A 21260-nucleotide genomic window follows, 5' to 3' on the forward strand; every position below is an offset into this window, starting at 1 on the left:
ACAGTCAATCATTGAAATGGGGAAATGGTGCTTCATAACTGATTTTATTTTATTTTTTTATGATGCAATTCTTTTGGGAAGCTAGTTAGTCAGCAGAACTTTAGCTCATTACGGCTACGTGTGACTCTTTAACCGCAAAAATGTTCAGTTTTTGTAAAAGCAGTTGTAATTTCCCCATTGTTCCCATGAAACGCTTTCAGAATTGAGAACCAATGAACGGCAGAAAAAAAATAATAATAATAATAATCGGCGTCTATATTTGTATTGCTTCTGAGCAAATATTAGTTGCGGAACCCGGGCCCTTGGAACTGTGTGGCGGATGTGCTAACCAGTCGGTCCCCGTGCCGCCCATTTAAATCATTAAGTTGCAAATTGGCATAAAAGTCCAACTCCAAAGTATGTGTGTAGCTAGGCTCGTTGGCTTATCTGGCTAGTATTGCTCACGCCACAGATCGTCTGTAGCCCTCACATTAGTAGCACGATGTTACCATTTTTGTTAATGACAATGGCATACCTTTACTTTTACCTTTACCGATACTTCAAGTGCATTAGTGTGCCTGACTACGGATGACCATTCACCATGACCGTTGATTGGCTAGTCTGGGTACCCAGGTGTGCGGTTTTTAGCAATTACTGTATTTTGTGGCAAGACTTGGACACATTATATTAACTCTAAACTCAACAAGATAGTCCTCCGTCTTCCTCTGTTGCTGGTTGCCATTATCCGTTAATGCTTCTGTCTTCTTCAGTCAGTTCGCTGACTATCATTCACTTCCTTTCCATGTATCAACCACAGAGTCATATAAGTCAACATATTTTGGCCTTCCATGGCCTGCAGAAGATCTAAGTGTTGCAACTTCCTGGCAGGCAACAAATGCTATTTTTTCCAATGTTCAAGGTAGTTTATATTAATATTTTAAATTGTATTTATTCATTATGCAAACAGATGAATGTACAGAACACTTTGCTTAATAAAAAAAAAAAAACAATTGTAGTTACATTTTTCATTCATTTATCCATTTTATGTCCTGGGGACCGATTCAGTGGAATGGCTCTCATATAGTTATATGACATTTGAGAATTTAGTTACATTACAGTTAGTAAATGTTTTATAATCACAGTTCATCACTAATTCAATGACTAAACAAAAAGAAAAAGAAGAAAAAAAGAAAAACATACTTGAGATGTGCAGTGAGGAATGCTTGACAACAATTTGTGCAATTTTTGAGCAATTTTAGAGGTGTATTTTCTCTATAAAAATTTGGTCAAATTCTGAATTGTACGACTCTATGGGGATATTAATTTAGGGCACGTCCAGTAGAACAAACAAATATATATATATATATATATATATATATATAAATTCTTTTGCGTACATCTGACAACATTAAATAGACCATAGAACACGTAAGAGGCAAATTAAAGGGCGGTCTGCAATATAGTATATATAGTTAACTTTATTTGTGATGCCACATTATAAAGACTTTACAATCAATGGAAAAGGCAGATCATCTATTGAATTGGGTCAAGTAGAATAGTAAAAGCTTTTCTGTCAGCTGGGAAAAAAAAGAACATTTACAGTATAGAGTTTAGGTTATGTTGAAAAATTGCAGGATTCACAAAATCTTCCAACAAAATGCTTACTGGTGTGCAAAATACATTTTTTTTTTTTTTTTTTTTAATAGTATATGTTTCTTCCCAAATCCACATGACAGTCACGAGAACTGGATCGTAAATGTGAAAATGAAACATTAACTTTGTGGGTTTCAAGCTTCAAGCATGCAACTATTATGTACTAATCCTTCTTCCCAGAATTGAAAGCAGCAAATTAAACCAGCTTTGTCTCGTTTTCTTGCCTTATACTGTACACTTACAGACATGTGAACATTTTAGGACACCCTACGAAAACATGTCCTTTTTCTTTTCTTTTTTTAAACAAATTGAATCATATGGATATTTCATTTAAAAAAAATCAAGACACTGAGAGATTCAAGAAATCTAACAAGTAAAACTGGAGAAAATAAACAAATATATATATATATATATATATATATATATATATATATATATATATATATATATATATATATATATATATAAACATTTTGAAAAAAAAGCAATAAAATAAAAAGTGCAATATGTGATGAGGAATAAATTAGGACACCCCACATTTTTCCACTCACACTTAAATTGGCTGAAATCACACGCAGTTGTACCACATCAAGTGCACGTGATGACAGCAATGTTACTCAGCATTTTGAATGAGACTTAGCCCTATTAAAACCTCAGACATTCAGTTTAGTGTGCTCCGAACTGTTGACATGAGAGTCAACTCCATGTTGAGATCAAAAGACCAAACAAAACAAACAAAATTAAAAATGTAATTAAAAAAAAATTGTTCTATTGCACTCACCCAAAAAAGGGGTAGGAAAAAGTACAAACTTAAAGCTAAAATCAAAACATAATGACAGAGGAAGAAAAGAATTAGCAGTGTGACTGAAAAAGAGTTGAGAAGAAGGGGGAAAGACTGGCATTGAAGACCAAATAATATTACAAATATTTTATTCTTCAATACAATCTATTTAAGCGCCAATACAATTTTATTTGTCAATACATCTTTTTTAAAGAATGGAAAAGTATATTTTCAAATTTATAATTTAACAACGTTGCTCTAGCCCCATATGCAATCGGGTATTCAAATGTATAGCCGTAGATATACATATTATTACCGATTTACATGATCATTAATAGGAGTTGTTGTTTCTCAAACATTGGTATATATAGCGCGAGATGTACTATTGTAATTGCACAAATCGAGCAGTAGAGGGCAGAATTGTACAGTTTTGGTTTGGTGTTAATAAGTCATAATTGAATAATACCACATTCATTATTTAATTGCAAATGATTAGGACACATCATCTTCTGTGTGTTTGCAGGACAATCTCAATCCAAAAATATGTTGTACTCATTTAGTTTCCACTGGGTTACATAATAAACATAGCTGTTATGGATGCCATGTTGTGTTTATTGCTATAATGTGATAATAGCTGTGAGGGCATTGTAACAGCAAAGTACATCCTGGTGGATCCGGTGTGAAAAGTACAAACCTCAAGCCCCGTGTCAAGCCTAAAAAGATGCTTGGCCCGTGATGGTAAACTCTTTTAATGTCATTACTGTACGTATTTCCCCAGCTTAGAGCGAATCACATAATTGGCTGCATCTAAATGCATGCTGGTGAGCGGGGTAGGATTCACACATAACAGCCGCTAAATTGTGACAGTGGTCCAGGCGGGCATACCTCAGTGCATAATCTGATTATCGGATCAATAACACAACAACATTGGGCGCATAGCTGGCATGCACGGCGTCTTCTCCGGTTGCGCATAGCTGGCATTCGGCGCTCGTTGCCACTTTATAGGTGACAAAGTGCGAATGCAAGCAGGAATTCAAAATGGAAGGCCTTTTGAAGCGGGACCAGTCACATGGCAGCCTTCATCAGAGGCACCTGTGCCAATTCTGTGTTGCGAGCTGTTGTCGCTCCTCTATAGGCACGGTCATTCCGCAATTGGAGGCCAATTTAGGCAACAGCATTTTTGAAATATTAACCATTTATTTGATTTTTTTTTGGGTTGTGTTTTCAAGAAAAACTGGTAATAAACCATCACGTAATTTGATTTGTCTTGCTGAACCACCAACAGCATACTTTTTATGAGGTATTATTTGTTGTGCTGTGTTTGGCGCGACCCTGTTACAGAAAATATTGCTGAATAAATCCTTTACAATTAAATAAATGAACTTTAAATTTTATTTGGCTTCTAATTTAATTTCAATATCACTGTAATTGCTGTATCGGGGTTTCAAGTCAGTGCTAATATTAAGAGTCCTTAATCAAGAATACATGCTAGCTGTGTTACCTACTATGCTAGCTGGTCAAGTACAAACTTAGCTATGTTATAATTGAAATACAACTTTTTTCAATATGTCTCTTTCTGATAATATGATTAACACGGTCATGTTGGTTTGAGTGAAATACATTTCAGCTGAAATCAGTGAAAAAAGGAAGAGTTACCGTAGGATTAGCTTGAGGATGCTGAGTCATGTAGATCATTTTTTTCCCCTCTTCCTCAGTCTAAATAGCTGCCGAGGTTTTAGACAGTGTTGACAGACACAACTTCAGAGCACAATTACTACTATTTAAAACAACATGTTTTAATTTACAATCATAAGAGATCAACAAAATCATGATTTAAAATCTACTTTTCGAACTTGTATCTTTTATTTATGTAGGTTGGTCACCAAGTGGATGGGACAAGACAAAAAAAGTCATTTTAAGGGGTGCTCAAGAACTACAATATTTTGTATTTTGAATAAAATTTAGGAATAAACTTTACTGCTGTTACATTTTGTATTAGGACAACTGTAATTCATACAACAAGTGTTTTGTATTTTGCAGATGGAGTATTGGAAATGTCCACAACGTGAGGTACACCTCCAGCATCTAATAAAAGCATGAAATATGTCCATCCATCCATTTTCTGTACCGCTTATCCTCACAAGGGGCGAGGGTGTGCTGGAGCCTATCCCAGCTATCTTTTGGGCGAGAGGCGGGGTACATCCTGAACTGGTCGCCAGCCAATCGCAGGGCACATATAAAAAAAAACAACCATTTACACTCACATTCATCTTCAATTAACCTACCACGCATGTTTTGGGGATGTTGTAGGGAACCGGAGTACCCGGAGAAAACCCACGCAAGTAGGGGGAGACCATGCAAACTCAACACAGGCGATGCCGGATTTAAACCCACGCATGGAATATGTATTGAACATTTTTTTTTTATTAAAGCTGAGGTGAAAATATTGCGATATAATATAGTGTTGTTGCATGTGCTGCAGTGGAGTCTTGAGTTTTTATTACACAATATTTACTGTGACCTTTTTTTATCTCCACAAACACCCCGTGCAAAAAATACAATAAAAACTAAATTAACATCCATCCATCCATTTTCTGTACCGTTTATCCTCACGAGAGTCGCGGGCATGCTGGAGCCTATCCCAGCTATCGTCGAGCGAGAGGCGGGGTACACCCTGAACTGGTCGCCAGCCAATCGCAGGGCACAAACATCCATTCGCACGCACATTGACACCTACGGGCAATTTAGAGTCTTCAATTAATCTACCACGCATGTTTATGGGACGTGGGAGGAAACCGGAGTACCCGGAGAAAACCCACACAGGCACGAGGAGAACTTGCAAACTCCACACAGGCGGGGCTGGGATTTGGACCCCAGTCCTCAGAACTGTGAGGCAGATGTGCTAACCAGTCGCCCACCGTGCCGCATAAATTAACATGAAGCTTATAAATTACGAATAAAAGACAAAGAAATTCTTCAAAAACAGTTAAAACTAACTGAATTTGAAAAAAAGTCCAAATGGAATAGAAACTAACTATAATGCAAAATACTAAAATATTATAACCCTGCTCGCAATTTATCAATCATCAATTCTACACAATTTACATAATTCTTAATGATCAATTAATTGCTTATTATACCCCTTCCCCTATTGAACACACTTGAGAAATGTGCCGCTTTACCTTAAAAATATTTATTGACATCACAATCTTTTTGAACACAAAATAAATTGAGAAAGAAACAACACACACAAGAGAGGGTCCTGATTAAAAATATGGAGAATCAAAAGTGACAAATTCAAGGAACAAAATTTACCCCAAAAAAACTGTTGTCAGTCACTGATGGTGTAGTGGTACACTCGCCTGACTTTGGTGCGGGCAGGGTGGGTTCAGTTCCCACTCAGTGACCGTGTGAATGGGAGTGCGAATGGTTGTCCATGTCTATATGTGCCCTGTGACTGACTGGCGACCAGTTCAGGGTGTAGTCCGCCTTTCGCCCGAAGTCGGCTGGGATAGGCTCCAGCGCCCCGTGGCCCTAACCAGGATGGGCCGTGTTGAAAATGGATGGATGAAAACTGTTGTCATGATTTTTCCCTCAAGTGGATCGCAAAGGCCACAAAAACAACAACGACACTGTGTGTGGTCACTTCTGTCACATCTCTTTGGAAAAACACAAGAAACCCAACCGCAATCATTGCAGAAGCACTGGCCTATAAAGCAAACAATGCAACAACAACAACAAAAAACCAATAAATAGAATCACCATCCCGTCAGTCACAAAGTAAAAATTTCCATCTTCTCGTATGACTTTTTGGATGGGTACAGTGACAAACAAAAGGCATGAAATGGAGATAACCAGGCACATTGGAACGACTCCTCCCCCCCAGGTCCATCCCTCGATCAGCTCAAGTCTGTTTTTCTGGGTCCAACATGGCGTACCCCCCATGCCAGGGTCTGCCCCGGGAGAAGGACATGGCGAAGGCGGGCCAGATTATGTGTTATCTCCATGGTGCATTCGTATCCACCTGGAGCCAGGCTGCATCCTGTAAGGGGAGGCCAGGAGAGTGTGTGTGCATGCGTTCATATGCGTGTGTGTGTGTGTGTGTGTGTGTTTGTGTGTGTGTTTTAATGCATGGGATAAAACGGTTGTTCAATAACAGAAAAGGTCCAGGGACTAATTGGCTGTGGTCAGTGTGACTGTGGGCCTAATTAGAACCAGTAGAGCTCCTTGCCTTTCTTGTGCTGCTGCAGGCCTGAGAAAGAAAAATAGAGAAACAGTGATTAGAAGTATGTCAGCAAACAGCAGTGCACACGTTGTCATGGAGCTTATTTAAGACAAGCATTCTCTTTAAGAAGTGTTGGCTGGTGCATTGAAGGTGCATGTGTTAGTCCACAATGGTGCGTGGGGGATGGACAGTCAATGCATACGCAAGAGTGCACGCTAACAAATATCAATATAGCGATATGTACATCGGTTTAAAGGGAAAAAAAAGTGAGTAAAGCTCAAAACTCTTATGGGCGCTCATATTTCCAGACATGCAAATGCATTGGCAACACTGAACAGTTTATTTCAAATGAAAGCATGTAGGAAAATGAATCCAATTTGTTATTTCTGAGAAAAATGAATAGTAGACATTTTTTTAAAGTAGTAGTGTCTGCATTTTTCTTTACAAACTCAAACATTTGTGCTATCAAAGTATTTGAACTAAAAACTTGTATAACCACTGAGAACTGCTTCACATCAGTGTTGCATGGAGTCCGCCAACTTCTGGCAAATGTGATCTGCTATTCCAGCACAAGACCATTGGAATACATTTCACAAAATGACTTATTTTCTTATAATCCTCTTTGGTAATGTTCTATTGTTGTCCTCGTTTCATTTTATGGTTAGAATAAGACGCTGGCCAATCAAAACATCCCTCTCCCATTGGCTGGGCCTTTGAGACCTATGCGATAAAGTATCAATAGAATATCGATATGATCACTGTCCATCTTCCAAGCACTATAAGCCGAGATAGTTTTGACATGTTAGTACATTTCTTTACAGGGGCTTCTTGTTTTGCAACTAACCGGCATTGGTCATCAGGCAGCATATGAAGGTAAACTCTATTACCAATGTTTTTACTGTTGGCACAACTTTTTTTTTTCTTTTTTTTTACCTATTTTGCACAGCGGCAACACATGAGGCATGCTCAGTTATTACGATACATACTTACTGTTTTTCATTGGATTGTTTTATATTTATGGCTTATAAGTGTTTTTCAAACAAAAAAATAGGATTACATCGGTCCTCAGGAATGGAACGGAACTCCATCATAAACCGAGGACCCCCTTTATTCTTCTCCGTGTACTGTGAACACAGCTCAACAACCAATGAAAACGTGTCTTACTGTGTTGATTCTTCACCATTGCAGGCTCATGATTGATTGTTTCGGGAAAAGAGGCTACAGTAACAACGTTGTCAAGATGAAGCGTTACTTTTTTCCCCCGCATTTGTCGATTATCGTTTATTGCTGTATTGTGATACAATCAATATTGTCAGTGAAATATCACATAAATATTTTACCACGACTTGCTCTCCAATAACCACTACACGTGTACACACTTATATACATTAAAGGCCCCATATTTGACCAAACCAACTTTTTCTAGTATTTGGGATTTAATATTGTCTCTATTGTGCCTCAGTAAACATGTGAAATATGAATTAAAATCGTCCCTTCCTGAATTCCAGACATTTTTCAGTTAATCAGGTGATTCAAATTTCTCGAGCTTATCTACGTCACTAGCGAAGATCTCCTGCTTCCCTTTCCGCTCCCGAGCCAGCGCTGTCAACATAACGAACACGTGTGCTCTCACAAGTTCTATGGGACCTTTCAGCTTTAATATACATGAGAGGCTACTTGCTATTATGATGTCTAATCAAGGATTTTCTCTTACACCGTTTAGGGCACTTATTTAAATACAGTGCAACCTCTAAAGTCGGAAGGCCCATGAGGATGTACAAATTGGGAACACGGCCAACATTGTTGGGAAAAATATGCTAGACTAGTTACGTAGTTCTGCAAGCATTATTAGTTCAGTGTGTTTGGTCCCTTTTGAAGACTCACAAAAGTCACTAAATATGGTTCCTTCCCCAATACAGCGGGTCCTCGTGTATGGCGGTACTGACATATCATGTTTCGAAGTTCCGAATGCACGCAATGAACTAATTTGTGTAGCGTCACAAGAAGGCACGCACACTTACCGCCGTACTTACTGTTTTTCATGTTTCATTGTTTTATATTTATTTCCTAGATTTTCATACAAATATTGACTGTAATTATGACTACTACTGTGTTAGTGGTAGATTACGATGCCTTTCGACTTTAAGTGACATCGCCTCTGTCGGAACGGAACGCCTTCGTAAGCCAAGGACCCCCGTAAAGGGCTACGTTAAAAGAGAAAAACTGTCTATTTCATTTACCCGCATCCATGTTGAGGGCCAGTGTCTGGCTGACGTCCCCCGGGGGAAGCAGGCCGGGCCAGGAGGCCGTGGGCTCCAGCTTGCTTACTTCGTAGTGGCTCGGCAAGGTGGGCAGGTGGGCCGGCCGCACGGTGGGCATGAGCAGGGGCCCGTAGTGGGGCTCCAGTGCGGAGGGTGAGTACAGTTCATGTAGAGGCCTCGGGGGCCCGTAGGCCTGAGCCTGGGTGTATCCCCAGCTCTCCGCCGGGTGCGGGTGTGGGTGGGAGTGAGGGTGAGGGTGAGCGTGAGGGTGAGCGTGCGGATGAGGGTGCGCATGCGGGTGCGGCAGACCCGGGTGTAGCCCTGAGGCGTAGGGGTCCATGGAATAGGAAGGAGCCGCCGTCTCGCAGTGTGCGCGGCTTTGAGGCGACGAGTAGTTACTGTCCCAGAAGGATGGAGGGAAGCTTCGTCGGCTGCTCGGTGAAGGCGTGTCTGATGGAGGGAACACAGTGGAATACTTGTGAACAACTTACTGTACAGTACAATGGCTCACTTAGCTTATGGAGCTTAGTTTATCTTTATATAGGGTAACATGGCTTGGGTGGTATAGTGGTCGTCTTACTGACCAAAACTTTACAGTGCTATATATCCTGCTATATAGTATTCCTTTTCATCATTCTATGGGGGTGAATGAGGTCACCATGTAAAATTGCTTTAAGGACCAAGAACTGTACAGAACAAGTTGTAGCCCATTTACCATTTATAAAGTCACATTTATGTACGAAGTGACACAATTCAGATCAGCTTCCTATGATAGGAAATGGTAAACTGATTTGACTTCATAACAATGCAAGACGGCATAACCCACCAGTGAATTAAACAAAGAATGTTAAAGGACGTCTTTGTAATCCATTCTAATTACCGTACAAAAGTGACGATTCTCTGTTGAATAAATAACCGACTCTCATATATTTAGTTAAGGTTGAACGACTTCAGATTTTTTGTTGACATCGATGCTAAGGTAATAATAGTCAAGTTGAGGTCGACTAATCGATGACGTCGTTGAAATGCTGTCCACGTAGCTGTTTGCCTTCTGCCTGCAAACATAAGATCACTCTCCATGTCATCCCCAAGCGCACCCCCTCAAATTGGTCATCCAATCATATTCAGACACGGATTCGCAGAACTTATACAGCAACAGTAACTCTTACACCAATTCGCATAACACGACTGCAGGGTCGCTACTCACTACAGTAATATAATTCTGAAAAAAAAATCCCAGGAGAAGGGGATGTTTTGCAATAATGAATGCAGTTATGTTACATGTCTGTTGCTAGAGTTCTATAAGTTCCGACTGTTTGTGAAGCCATGAAGGTGTCCAAGTGTGATTTGTGATTGGATGGGTCGAGATTGGATGACTCGGGCGGTTTTAGGCGAGTGAAACAAGGAAGAAGAATGTGTGTGTGGAGGATGAGGTCTGAGCGAAACACGGGTTCGATGTTTTTTTTTTCTTCCCTTTCCATGATTACAAACGAGGCGGGACGGTGGACGACTGGTTAGCACATCTGCCTCACAGTTCTGAGGACTGGGGTTCAAATCCAGGCCTCGAATGGTTGTTTGTTTCTATGTGCCCTGCGATTGGCTGGCGACCAGTACCCCGCCTCCCGCCTGAAGATAGCTGAGATAGGCTCCAGCACGCCCGCGACCCTAGTGAGGATGAGCGGTACAGAAAATGGATGGCTGAATGGATTACAAGCGACATTAACAGTTCATTTTCACCATGAAGAGGTTGTTGATCCACCACTGCTCCCCTTCGTTTCCTTGTCCAAGCAGAAATTCCAGAATATTCCTTGTCTTTTCTCTCTTACAGGAGGGCCTTTGTTGAGTTTGGCAATTGACAGCTGACGTGAGGATTGGATACGAAAAAGGTTACCCACCCACGGTTTCGGCGTTTGATGCCTTGCTCAAGGGCACATCTCTTGAACAAGCAGTCTCAACTGTTATATAAGCCAAGTCTTTATATTTGAACCACAGCCAGTTATTGTCTAATCATTCACTGACAGCGGAAACGTGTAAAATAGCAGAGGTCCAAACTGAACTACAGCGGCTGGTGGAAACGGGGCTTAAAAAGAGGAGCGGGCGCATGGCGAATTGTAGATGGCAGTCACATGACGGCTTAGCCCTCTTGCCCAGATATCTTCCCCATTGGATCATACTGTCACACTGTGCTAGCTCCAGCAAGGCACAGAAATAAACACAACCACATGTAATGTAGAGAGAGAGAGCAAGAGAGTGGGGTAGAGAGATAGTGAGAGACCCTATATCCCAGAATGCCATCTATATAAGGCAGACACTGTGACCTAGAGGCTGCCCAAAGAGTCTTAAATCGCTGTCTGCGGTGACATCTCTCACACCCATGTCAACTCGGCCCTCGTGAAAGCTTTAAAACACACTCATATGCGCATACACTAGTGACCCTGTGCGAGCGCCGGCTGCCCCTCTCTTCAGTCCCCTGCACCCCCACCTGTTGTTTTTTCTGTGTCCCCCTCGCCACTCCTGTCCTCCTCCTCCTCCTCGCCCTTGACAGAATGTCAGCGGGCCATTATACGTTTCAACCAGTAGACTTTTATATTTAGATATTCCTCTGGAAAAGAGACACCGCGTGGCACGGCAAGGGGTAGTGTCCGATCACACGGTGTATAAATCTGACAGCGGCCATTGTGGGGGGCGACGTCTTTGAAGGAGGATACGCCCGCCGCGAGGCTGGGTGCTGAGCGCTGTGTACAAACATAGCATCTGTTGTGAGGCATACTGACATGATGCGTCACAAAAGTGTGGTCAGAAACATTGCGACATTTTTTTGTAATTTTAAACATTTTAATGTTTTTAAGATGCAGTGATGCCTTTAGACACGAGTGACTTGACTTATGAGCTTTTCGAGATACAAGCCGTCGTATGGGCAATAATCTTTTTTAATTATTATTTTTTTTTTACTTTTTGAGATTGGAGCACTGTATGGTGGCATAGAATTTAATTCAATTCACTTCACAATAAGCAATTTTTTGCAAATATTGAACCATTCTTAAAAGAGGATTCAAGCAATTAAACACCGTTCCCAGTTGAAGTTCACTGTCAAAGTAAACATAAAACAAAGAGAATTACACGTCGTGTATTTTAAACAATGTAGTTGTTGTTTTACCTTGGGAAAATTTGCTTAGCTTAGTGCAAACTAACAATGCAAATTGCCATAGAGGCTAACAAATAGCGTCAAACGCTTTAATCAAAGGATATTTGAACACTACAGGTGCATCAACACATTGTAGACAAGTAATATAACAATACTCACAGGCCTTTTCTGTGGAAAAAAACAACAACTATTACTGTCAATTACAAACTATTACTACTTCCAGTAGTTGTGAAACTCTCGTTTGTTTGTGTCTGCATGATTGTATTATACTGCACGTACACATAATGGAAGGAGTCACAATTAATTAATCATGATGCAAAAACTGTTTAATATTCAACATTCTATTTAGCTATGTTAAACTATATGTTTTTAAAAAGGTACAAACCCCAATTCCAATGAAGTTGGGACTTGGTGTAATACGTAAATAGAAACAGAATACAGTGATTCTTTTCAACCTATATTTATACCAACCTATATTAGGTGGCCTCTGCACTCCGCATGATAGCCTGCTGGTGGGTTGTCAGCTTCGCTCGCACTACACAAACATAACATTCTTTCAAAGATAAAATGAATGGCACATTACTTTGAAAATGACGATTTGCAAAATTAAACAAGCAAGAAATGTCACTTAAATCAAGTCTCATGAATACCAAGTCAAAGTCAAGAGCGAGTCTTTCGTAAGTTTATATTTATTATATGAATTTATTTATTTAAACAATGTAATCATGCATTGAATCGTGGGTCAGAAATCTAGATACGAATCAAATCTTAACTTTGGTGTATCTTTACAGTCCTACTTGCATGACAGTTAAGGACGTCAAAAAAAGCACAATGAATTGCTTCAGCCAGCCTATCGACTTCCTTAAAAACAATGCTTCTGTCAGGTACCATCAAAGGGGGAGTACCTTTGGTTTATTTTAGTTTTATATAGTAGGATAAGTATTGTGTTTATTGTAGGCTCAAGGAAGGCAACAGTTTGACTCTGGAACTTGACATTGTGTAAAAATTGTTTTGGGGGTCCAGCTGTGATTTCAAGTCAATCAAGTCACTGAGGTCACCCTTGGACTGCTTACAGCTCCCCTGACCCTCATTACCTCTGACCCCTGACACCCTATTCTTTCCAAGGCACAACAGTTACAAAAAGCAGATTCCCCCCAAAGGAGTCACCTGTCTGATGTTCATCCTGTGTGGCCCAAAAGATGCCACATAGAAGACTCTGCCACCTTACAAATGCAGAATCTGCTGATATTACGCGTTACAAAAGTGAGGTCAGAAAGACAGCATGCAGACTGACCGGCTTTTTAACATTGCACCAATGATACAACAGCGGGACTAACGTTTTTAAGATAGCTCAAAATTTTGAACATTTAGGGTTAAAACTATTGTAGGCAAGATTTCAGCATATTGTGTGAGACTTCGGCTCAGGGAGCCACTACAGCAGAGTACCTGTGATGAGAAACCGTAGGATTAAAAAAGTACAGAATGTATACTGCAAAGTCAGCTAGGTTTTGTCCTCATGGGAAGAGACTCACCTCCCAGGCACATGAAAACAAACCCCTAAGGTTCTACAAATTGGAAATGGATGAAATTTTTGGGGAAGAATTTGCACAGACACTCAAAATAAGATGATTTCAGCAAATCTTGTTGTCACCACAAAAGGGTACATACGATGGCAACCCTTGAATAGGAAATCGAATTATTGTGAATTAACAGAACGTAATGATGAAAGTCCAAGAATGATTACAGAAGAGCAGAATGCACACCGCAAAGTCAGCAAGGTTTCGTCTTGATGAGAGGAGACTCACCTTACAGATAGACAAAAACACGCCCCGGAAGATGTGCAATTTGTAAACGGGCCAACATTTTCAGAAAAACTCGTATGAGGTTAAAGTATTCAACATGGATATTTATTAGTTAGGGATATTTTATAGTTAGAGATGAATTATGAGTATGAACTTAAAATGCATTATAACATTTGGAGCTAAACGTAGAGCAATCTGACCTTCTCTAAACTTTTCTATGTCTCTCACTGCTTGTTTCTGCACTTTATGCACAACTTGCAAGGAGCTGAATGGAAACATTCAGCCATCTGATCCATGAAAATTTCCAAAGACGTCCATTTATATGCCTTTCTGTGACTCTTCCGGTCTCTCTGTATCTCTGTTGCAACCAGATGGTGACGCTCAGCGGCCACCTTTGTCTCCACTCACGAACTCTGTGGGCGTCTCCACTGAATACGCTGAAACTACACCCTGCTCAGCCGTTACCTTTCAATCAAATACCACTACTATGACCTAAAATATGAATGATACTTTGTCTAGCATCTTTCTTATGATTAGACATTCCTACATGGTTGAGGCCCCAAAGCCATAATTCAGCTCTGAGCCAGAAGGCGCAGTAGAATTGTATTCCCCCCCCCCCCCCACCCTCACATTTATAGGTTAGCAGCTGTCAATAAACATAGCAAACATATTTTGTCACTTCTTTGAGATAGTTTTGTCATCAAAGTCACAAATTAAACTAGCAGCCATCATGTTCTTATATAGTGGGGAGGGGGGACTAATGCCGGGGGTCCAAATACGTCACTGCGCAGCCGTTTTAGCTGCGCCCAGAAAATCAGGAATGCAGAAATGGTGAAAAATGTTTAATGCTATATCTCCACTGTTCTACATAGTTCTCAGTCTTTGCACACATTTTCAGCTATTATCTTCAAACGTGTAATGTATTTAGAAATAAATATATGAATTTATTCTACATGGAGTTAAATTCACTTGTAAGTGCATTTTAATGTATTCATTTTTATTGTGCTTCCTGAAATTTAACCCAAAACCTGACTATGATCCCTAGCGTTTTGCAATTAATGTATAATCCACATGTAGCAAACGCTCATCCATACCTGGCGTACCGGCGACCTGTTGCTCTGAAGCCCGCCGCTTGCCCTCCCCGTCCATGTAGGAGCTGAGGGCCCGGGAGAAGTGCTCGTCCACCACGCTGCTGATGTCCCCCTGGTAGTAGGTGAAGAGCACGCAGCGCGAGCTCAGGTACTCGGCCTCGGGGCCCTCCTGCTTGTCCTTTGGCCCCTCGTCGGGCCGCGGGGCTGCCGGCGTATAGGAGGAAGACGAGGAGGAAGAGGAAGAAGAAGACGACGATGCGGACGAAGAGGACGAGGTCGTCGATCTGCCGACGGTGCTCTGGACGGCGGACATTCCCTCAGGACCCCTGGGAGTGTCCATAAAATCCCGGCACGGAGGTGAGGTGCTGCTCACACCAGCAGGAGTCTGGCATCAAGGAAGAGGGTTGAGACAGGTGTCATAGATTTTTTTTTTTAGACATTTGTAGCTAGATTTATGTACAGTATACATATGTGTAGAGGTAGGCTGATCGATACTGGATGAAGGCTGCTAGGTATTGACATTGTAATGTAGATCTAATGATGTGTAGTTATATAATGCATAGATAGCTCAATACATATGTCGATATATTTGAGAGAAAGCTTGATATATAGATGTTGATAACTAGATAGATCCAAAGATATATTTACAGCATGTAGGCAGCTAGATAAACTGTATATCGCGCTACAGACATGTAGATACAGGCATTTGTAACTAGATATATATACAGTATAGATACATGTGTGTACATAGGTTGTCTGACGATAAATAGCTATACCGTATATGTAGATAAGATGTATAACTGCAGATGTTTGTTGCAAAAAAGATATGGAGATGTATGTAGAAGATATATCTCGAGATGTCTGTAAGTATAAAGCTATAGCTATATAGGCAAATGTAGGAAGATATACCTGTATTTGTAGCTAGATGTATTGTGTTTTTGGTGACACTGGCCTTACTAAGGAGTGGAAAGACTGGGGAGGCTTGAATCAAATTATGTTTTGAGTTTCCCATGACCAGGAAGATAACAATTGATACAGTTTGTATGCAGATGTGCTGTTGATGTGAATATACAGTGGGTACGGACCCGCTTAAATTTTTTACTCCTTTTTATATTGCAGCCATTTGCTAAAATCATTTTATGTTCATTTTTTTCACATTAATGTACACACAGCACCCCATATTGACAGAAAAAAAACTAAATTGTTGAAATCTTTGCAGATTCATTCAAAAAGAAAAAACTGAAATATCACACAGCCATAAGTATTCAGACCCTTTGCTCAGTATTTAATAGAAGCACCCTTTTGAGCTAATATAGCCATGAGTCTTTTGGGGAATGATGCAATTGGATTTGGGAATCCTCTGCCATTCCTCCTTGCAGATCCTCACCAGTTCTGTCAGGTTGGATTGTGAACGTTGGTGGGCAGCCATTTTCAGGTCTTTCCAGAGATGCTCAATTGGGTTTAAGTCAGGGCTCTGGTTGGGCCATTCAAAAATAGTCACGGAGTTGTTCTGAAGCCACTCATTCGGTATTTTAGCTGTGTGCTTAGGGTCATTGTCTTGTTTGAAGGTGAACCTTCGGCCCAGTCTGAGGTTCTGAGCAGGTTATCGTCCAGGATATCCCTGTACTTGGCCGCATTCATCTTTCCTTCGATTGCAACAAGTCATCCTGTCCCTGCAGCTGAAAACCACCCCCACAGCATGATGCTGCCACCACCATGCTTCACTGTTGGGACTGTATTGGACAGGTGATGAGCTGTGCCTGGTTTTCTCCACACATGCCACGTAGAATTAAGGCCAACAATTTCTATCTTGGTCTCACCAGACCAGAGAATCTTATTTCTCACAATCTTGAAGTCCTTCAGGTGTTTTTTTTAGCAAACTCCGTGCGGGCTTTCATGTGTCTTGCACTGAAGAGAGGCTTCCATCGGGCCACTCTGCCATAAAGTCCCGACTGGTGGAGGGCTGCAGTGATGGTTGACTTTCTAGAACTTTCTCCCATCTCCTGACTGCATCTCTGGAGCTCAGGCCACAGTGATCTTTGGGTTCTTCTTTACCTCTCTCACCAAGGCTCTTCTCCCCCGATTGCTCAGTTTGGCCGGATGACCAACTCTAGGAAGGGTTCTGATCGTCCCAAACATCTTCCATTTCAGGATTATGGCGCCCACTGTGCTCTTAGGAACATTCAGTGCAGCATAAATTTTTTTGTAACCTTGGCCAGATGTGTGCCTTGCCACAATTCTGTCTCTGAGCTCTTCAGGCAGTTCCTTTGACCTCATGATTCTCATTTGCTCTGACATGCACTGTGAGCTGTAAGGTATTATATAGACAGGGGTGTGGCTTTTCTAATCAAGTCCAATCAGTATAATCAAACACACCTAGACTAGAACTATCTTAAGGATGATCAGAAGAAATGGACAGCACCTGAGTTAAATATATGAGTGTCCCAGCAAAGGGTCTGAATACCTATGGCTGTGTGATATTTCAGTTTTTCTTTTTTAATAAATCAGAAAAAATGTCAACAATTAATTTTTTTTGCTGTTTTATGGAGTGCTGTGTGTACATTCATGAGGAAAAAATTAACTTAAATGATTTTAACAAATGGCTGCAACATAACAAAGTGTGAAAAATTTTAGAGGGGTCTGAAAACTTTCCGTACCCACTGTGTGTGTGTGTGTGTGTCTATATATATATATATATATATATATATATAGACACACACACATTCGGTGTATTGTGTATATTTTCTTGATATATTAGTATTAACTCTGAAGTGTATTTTGTTAACAATCAACAGTCTTGCTGCACAACCTGCAAATACTTTTTTATGCACTGTGCACACCAGAGATAAATAGAGATAACATCTACTGTATAATAATAATAATGATAATAATAATCCAATGTGATGAGAATTAGTCCTACCTGTAGCGTGTTGATGAAAGCAGGAGCGTTGGCTGCATATGTGGTGTAATGTCCATAGGCTGGGTACATAAAATCCAAACAGCTCATGGTAAATGAGCACAGTCTTCTTCACTCTTCTTCTGAATGCCACTTTTCCCAGCAAGACGGTGACAACATTCCACTTTGTGTGTGTTGTGTGCGTGTGTTTGTGTGCGTGTGTGCAGACTGGAGAGGCAACCGGAGTAGACGGTGGTCGAGCAGAAAGCAGCAGCCTGAATGGACATGCAGTTACTGCACAAGGAGCACACTTAAGTGTGTGCAAGTGTGTGTGTGGGTGCCACAACAGCTGCGGAAGCAATATGTGTTGGGTGCTGAGGGTACGTAGCACTGTCCTGTACATCTCTGTGTCAACTCCTCCCACTTTGTGGACCACCAACCAACCAACACTCATCGGATTGCATATGAATCCCTTCTGTTCATATTTAATATGTACTGTAATGCCAATTGGTTATGATAACAGTGTGAAATCCAATGTGAAAATTACGGTTGGCAATTTTACATATTATTTTGCTGGATTTTATCAAAGTACCTTTATAGCTTTCCTTTAGAATATTTCATAAAACTGTAAAATTATACAAAAATGACTAAGTGGGACCACATTTACCTAATTGGTGGATTAGGGCATACATTACTTATAAATGAAAAATATGTGTTGTCAACAAAAAATGTCTACTTAATTATATCTCAACTTGAATGTGTTCAATTCCATCCAGCCAGCCATCCATCCATCTTATACCACTTATCCTGACTAGCGTCACAGGTGTGCTGGAGCCTATTCCAGCTGATTTCATGATTTCATTTGATTGATCGATAGACAGTTGATTGAAGTGAGTGAAAGAGTGTTTCAACTGACGGGCACCGCACGCCGGGCGGCAATGGCGCTTCCCAATGCCATTGCTTCTAAGTGACACACAATAAGTGAACTACAATTCCCAAACGACTGTTCAAACCTTGGTGTGCTGTATGACCATACAGCTGTCGTAAAACCATCCGAGCCAAAATAAATACATTTAAAATTAACCTTAAAAGATTATGTATGGAATTGATTGACAAATACTTAAACAATGGGCATTTTCACTATAATTAGAGTTCATTTGGGCCCAAATAGCAAATTTTTCAATTTTAGTTTTCATAATTTGGTTTGTTTTCGTTAACTACCTGTATAATAACCTTGATCCTCACTTGTCTTAAGCCGGTGATTCATACCAGCACAATGGTCACGTTCTCAACATCGAATAAGCTGAGGACTGCGCGGATCAAGCCCATTATTTCCCTCCGTGTACTGCGGCCACTTCTTTGCGCTCGGTCCAAGCTGAAAGTGTATCCACGCTCTTAAAACAGCCATTGGTTGCCAAGTAAACCTTTGAGCCATCTCAAGTATTTAGTGTGCTCCCGGAACGACATGTAGGTGTCAACTATAGGTTGCATACACTGCTCATACTGTACCAACACGAAAGAGAAAGGCAGCCTGCACCAATGTATGGCAAATTATCACCCATTAGCAGAGCAAACAGAATGAGTTTGATGACACACATGAAGTACACGTAAGCCCTTTGTACATTTTATACAAGTGTTGACATTTACCGCTCAATTATAAAAATCATACAAAAAAAAAAGGTCAACTGCTGATTTGTTTTCATGGAAAAGACAGCTTTAATAAATAGTGTCCCATCGCCCTTGTTTTAACACCGCCGTTTGAGCACGCCAGTCTATTTGACAGGCACTTTAGAATGCCTTGGAGAACAGTGCGGAAAATGTGCAGAATTCCATGGACGAGTGTCAAATTAGGTGGAATGTCTCTGATGTATGCCAGTGGACAAGCTTCCTTGGGAAGTTACATCGTCCCCCTGCTTGCGTCCCCCGCATTGGAGAACATGACCAACATCTCGCTATGCCTGTGACATGCATTGTATGAATAGCTGGTGCCAGGTTGTCACCACGCTAAGGAAGCAGAACGTGCTCCTGAGACCGATCGTGCATCCGAATCCCATTTTGCTGTGCGTCGTTCCATCAGCTAAATTTTGCCCACCTTAGTGTGCAAAAGGGGCTCCATATAAGAGCAAACTAAGTGAGGGCATGGCGCTAAAGTCAGGGGGGAGTGATGCAATGCTAAAACGCTCAATGTTGCACCAGCGTGATCAACAGCTGCAGCTGACGGAAGGCAAGAGACACCACTAATAGTATTTGTGGCAATGAGTGTATTACTGCCTATGTCTCTCACTGCCACTTCCTGACCTGGTCCTTGTTACCAACAGACCTCGTGTTTAGATGGTCCCTCATTACACCAACGAGACACCTTTCACTCATTTGTTTGCGTCTTTGCTATGTTTGTTGTCAAAAGATCCCAAACCAGAATGCTACTCACCAAGGTCGATCCACGGACATGTTTTGTTTGCGGTTAAGAATACATGTGGTTCTCGGTTTATGATGGTACCGACATACGTTTCGAGGTTAGGAAAGTACATAAGTAGCGCACACACGGCATGCTCAGTTAGGACAATGCTCACTTTTTTTCCATTTGATTTTTTAAAAATATATATATATATGTATGGACTCCAAGTGTTTTTCATGCAAATATTTAGTATTTAGTATGACTTTACTAATGCATTGGTTACAGTGCCGTCCGACTTACCTAAAAAACCTTGTCATGTCGTTGTCATACGAAGACAAACTCCCTCATTGGGGGAACCAAGCCCTCGTGACTCAAATGGCAAAAATTGAAAATCATCCAGCAAGTTGAAAAAAAGTATTTGGAAAAAAAGGTTTTTGTTTGCTTGCCTCTCTGTTTTTCCATGAGCAAGTTCCTTTTTGAAATGTAAATCTAAAAAAATCTACAGTTTTGTTTGGATTGACACCAAAATGTTATCCTTCCTTGCCGCATACACCACCCCACCACAAAGTTTGGTGGAAATCATAAGTGTAATTTTTGCATAATCTTGCTATGAAATGAACAAACAACAACCAAAACAATGACTTTTGCCTTTGCACAAAGCTTGGCTGAGGTAATTGCATCAGCTGCTTTTGCTAATGAAGAACACTATGTTCAATAGTCTGGCTGAGTGTGTGCTTGCTTGTGCGTGTGTCTACATTTACACCTATATGCTGAAAATAAACAGCGGTTACGTCACTCCCTGTGACCCTGTTGCACATCTAGGCCCCGCCCCTCGTAAAAGTAGTCTGAACGAGCAAACGCTCCCATTGGCTGATGGATCCAGCGGATTGCAGGCCAGCCAACACACTAATGGCAACCCGGTTTTATTTAGACCTCCATTCTCGTCGCGAAACCACCATTAATAGTTCATACTAGAAATACCGGACTGTGTAAAATATATTTACAATACAGTTATAGAACATGTACAATCAT

At 40.8% G+C, this 21260-nt stretch overlaps 1 protein-coding gene across 3 annotated transcripts; it reads right to left on the bottom strand.

The window, feature by feature from the left end:
• Positions 1–5586: 5586 nt before the first annotated feature.
• Positions 5587–20938, bottom strand: vgll2b (vestigial-like family member 2b). Of its 3 annotated transcripts, XM_061795891.1 has the most exons (5): positions 20529–20938; positions 17858–17916; positions 14941–15322; positions 8879–9349; positions 5587–6665 (listed from the first exon to the last, which is right to left on the bottom strand). In XM_061795891.1, exons 3-5 carry the CDS (start codon positions 15275–15277, stop codon positions 6622–6624), a joined length of 852 nt encoding a protein of 283 aa, XP_061651875.1. In that variant the 5' UTR covers positions 15278–15322; positions 17858–17916; positions 20529–20938; the 3' UTR covers positions 5587–6621. The 3 variants fall into 3 exon arrangements, with proteins under 3 accessions (XP_061651875.1, XP_061651876.1, XP_061651874.1); XM_061795892.1 differs by lacking the exon at positions 17858–17916; XM_061795890.1 differs by lacking the exon at positions 20529–20938 and having other exon boundaries at positions 17858–18387.
• Positions 20939–21260: the final 322 nt, after the last annotated feature.

Source organism: Phyllopteryx taeniolatus, chromosome 13 (assembly GCF_024500385.1).
Source record: "Phyllopteryx taeniolatus isolate TA_2022b chromosome 13, UOR_Ptae_1.2, whole genome shotgun sequence".
Taxonomy (NCBI): Eukaryota; Metazoa; Chordata; class Actinopteri; order Syngnathiformes; family Syngnathidae; genus Phyllopteryx; species Phyllopteryx taeniolatus.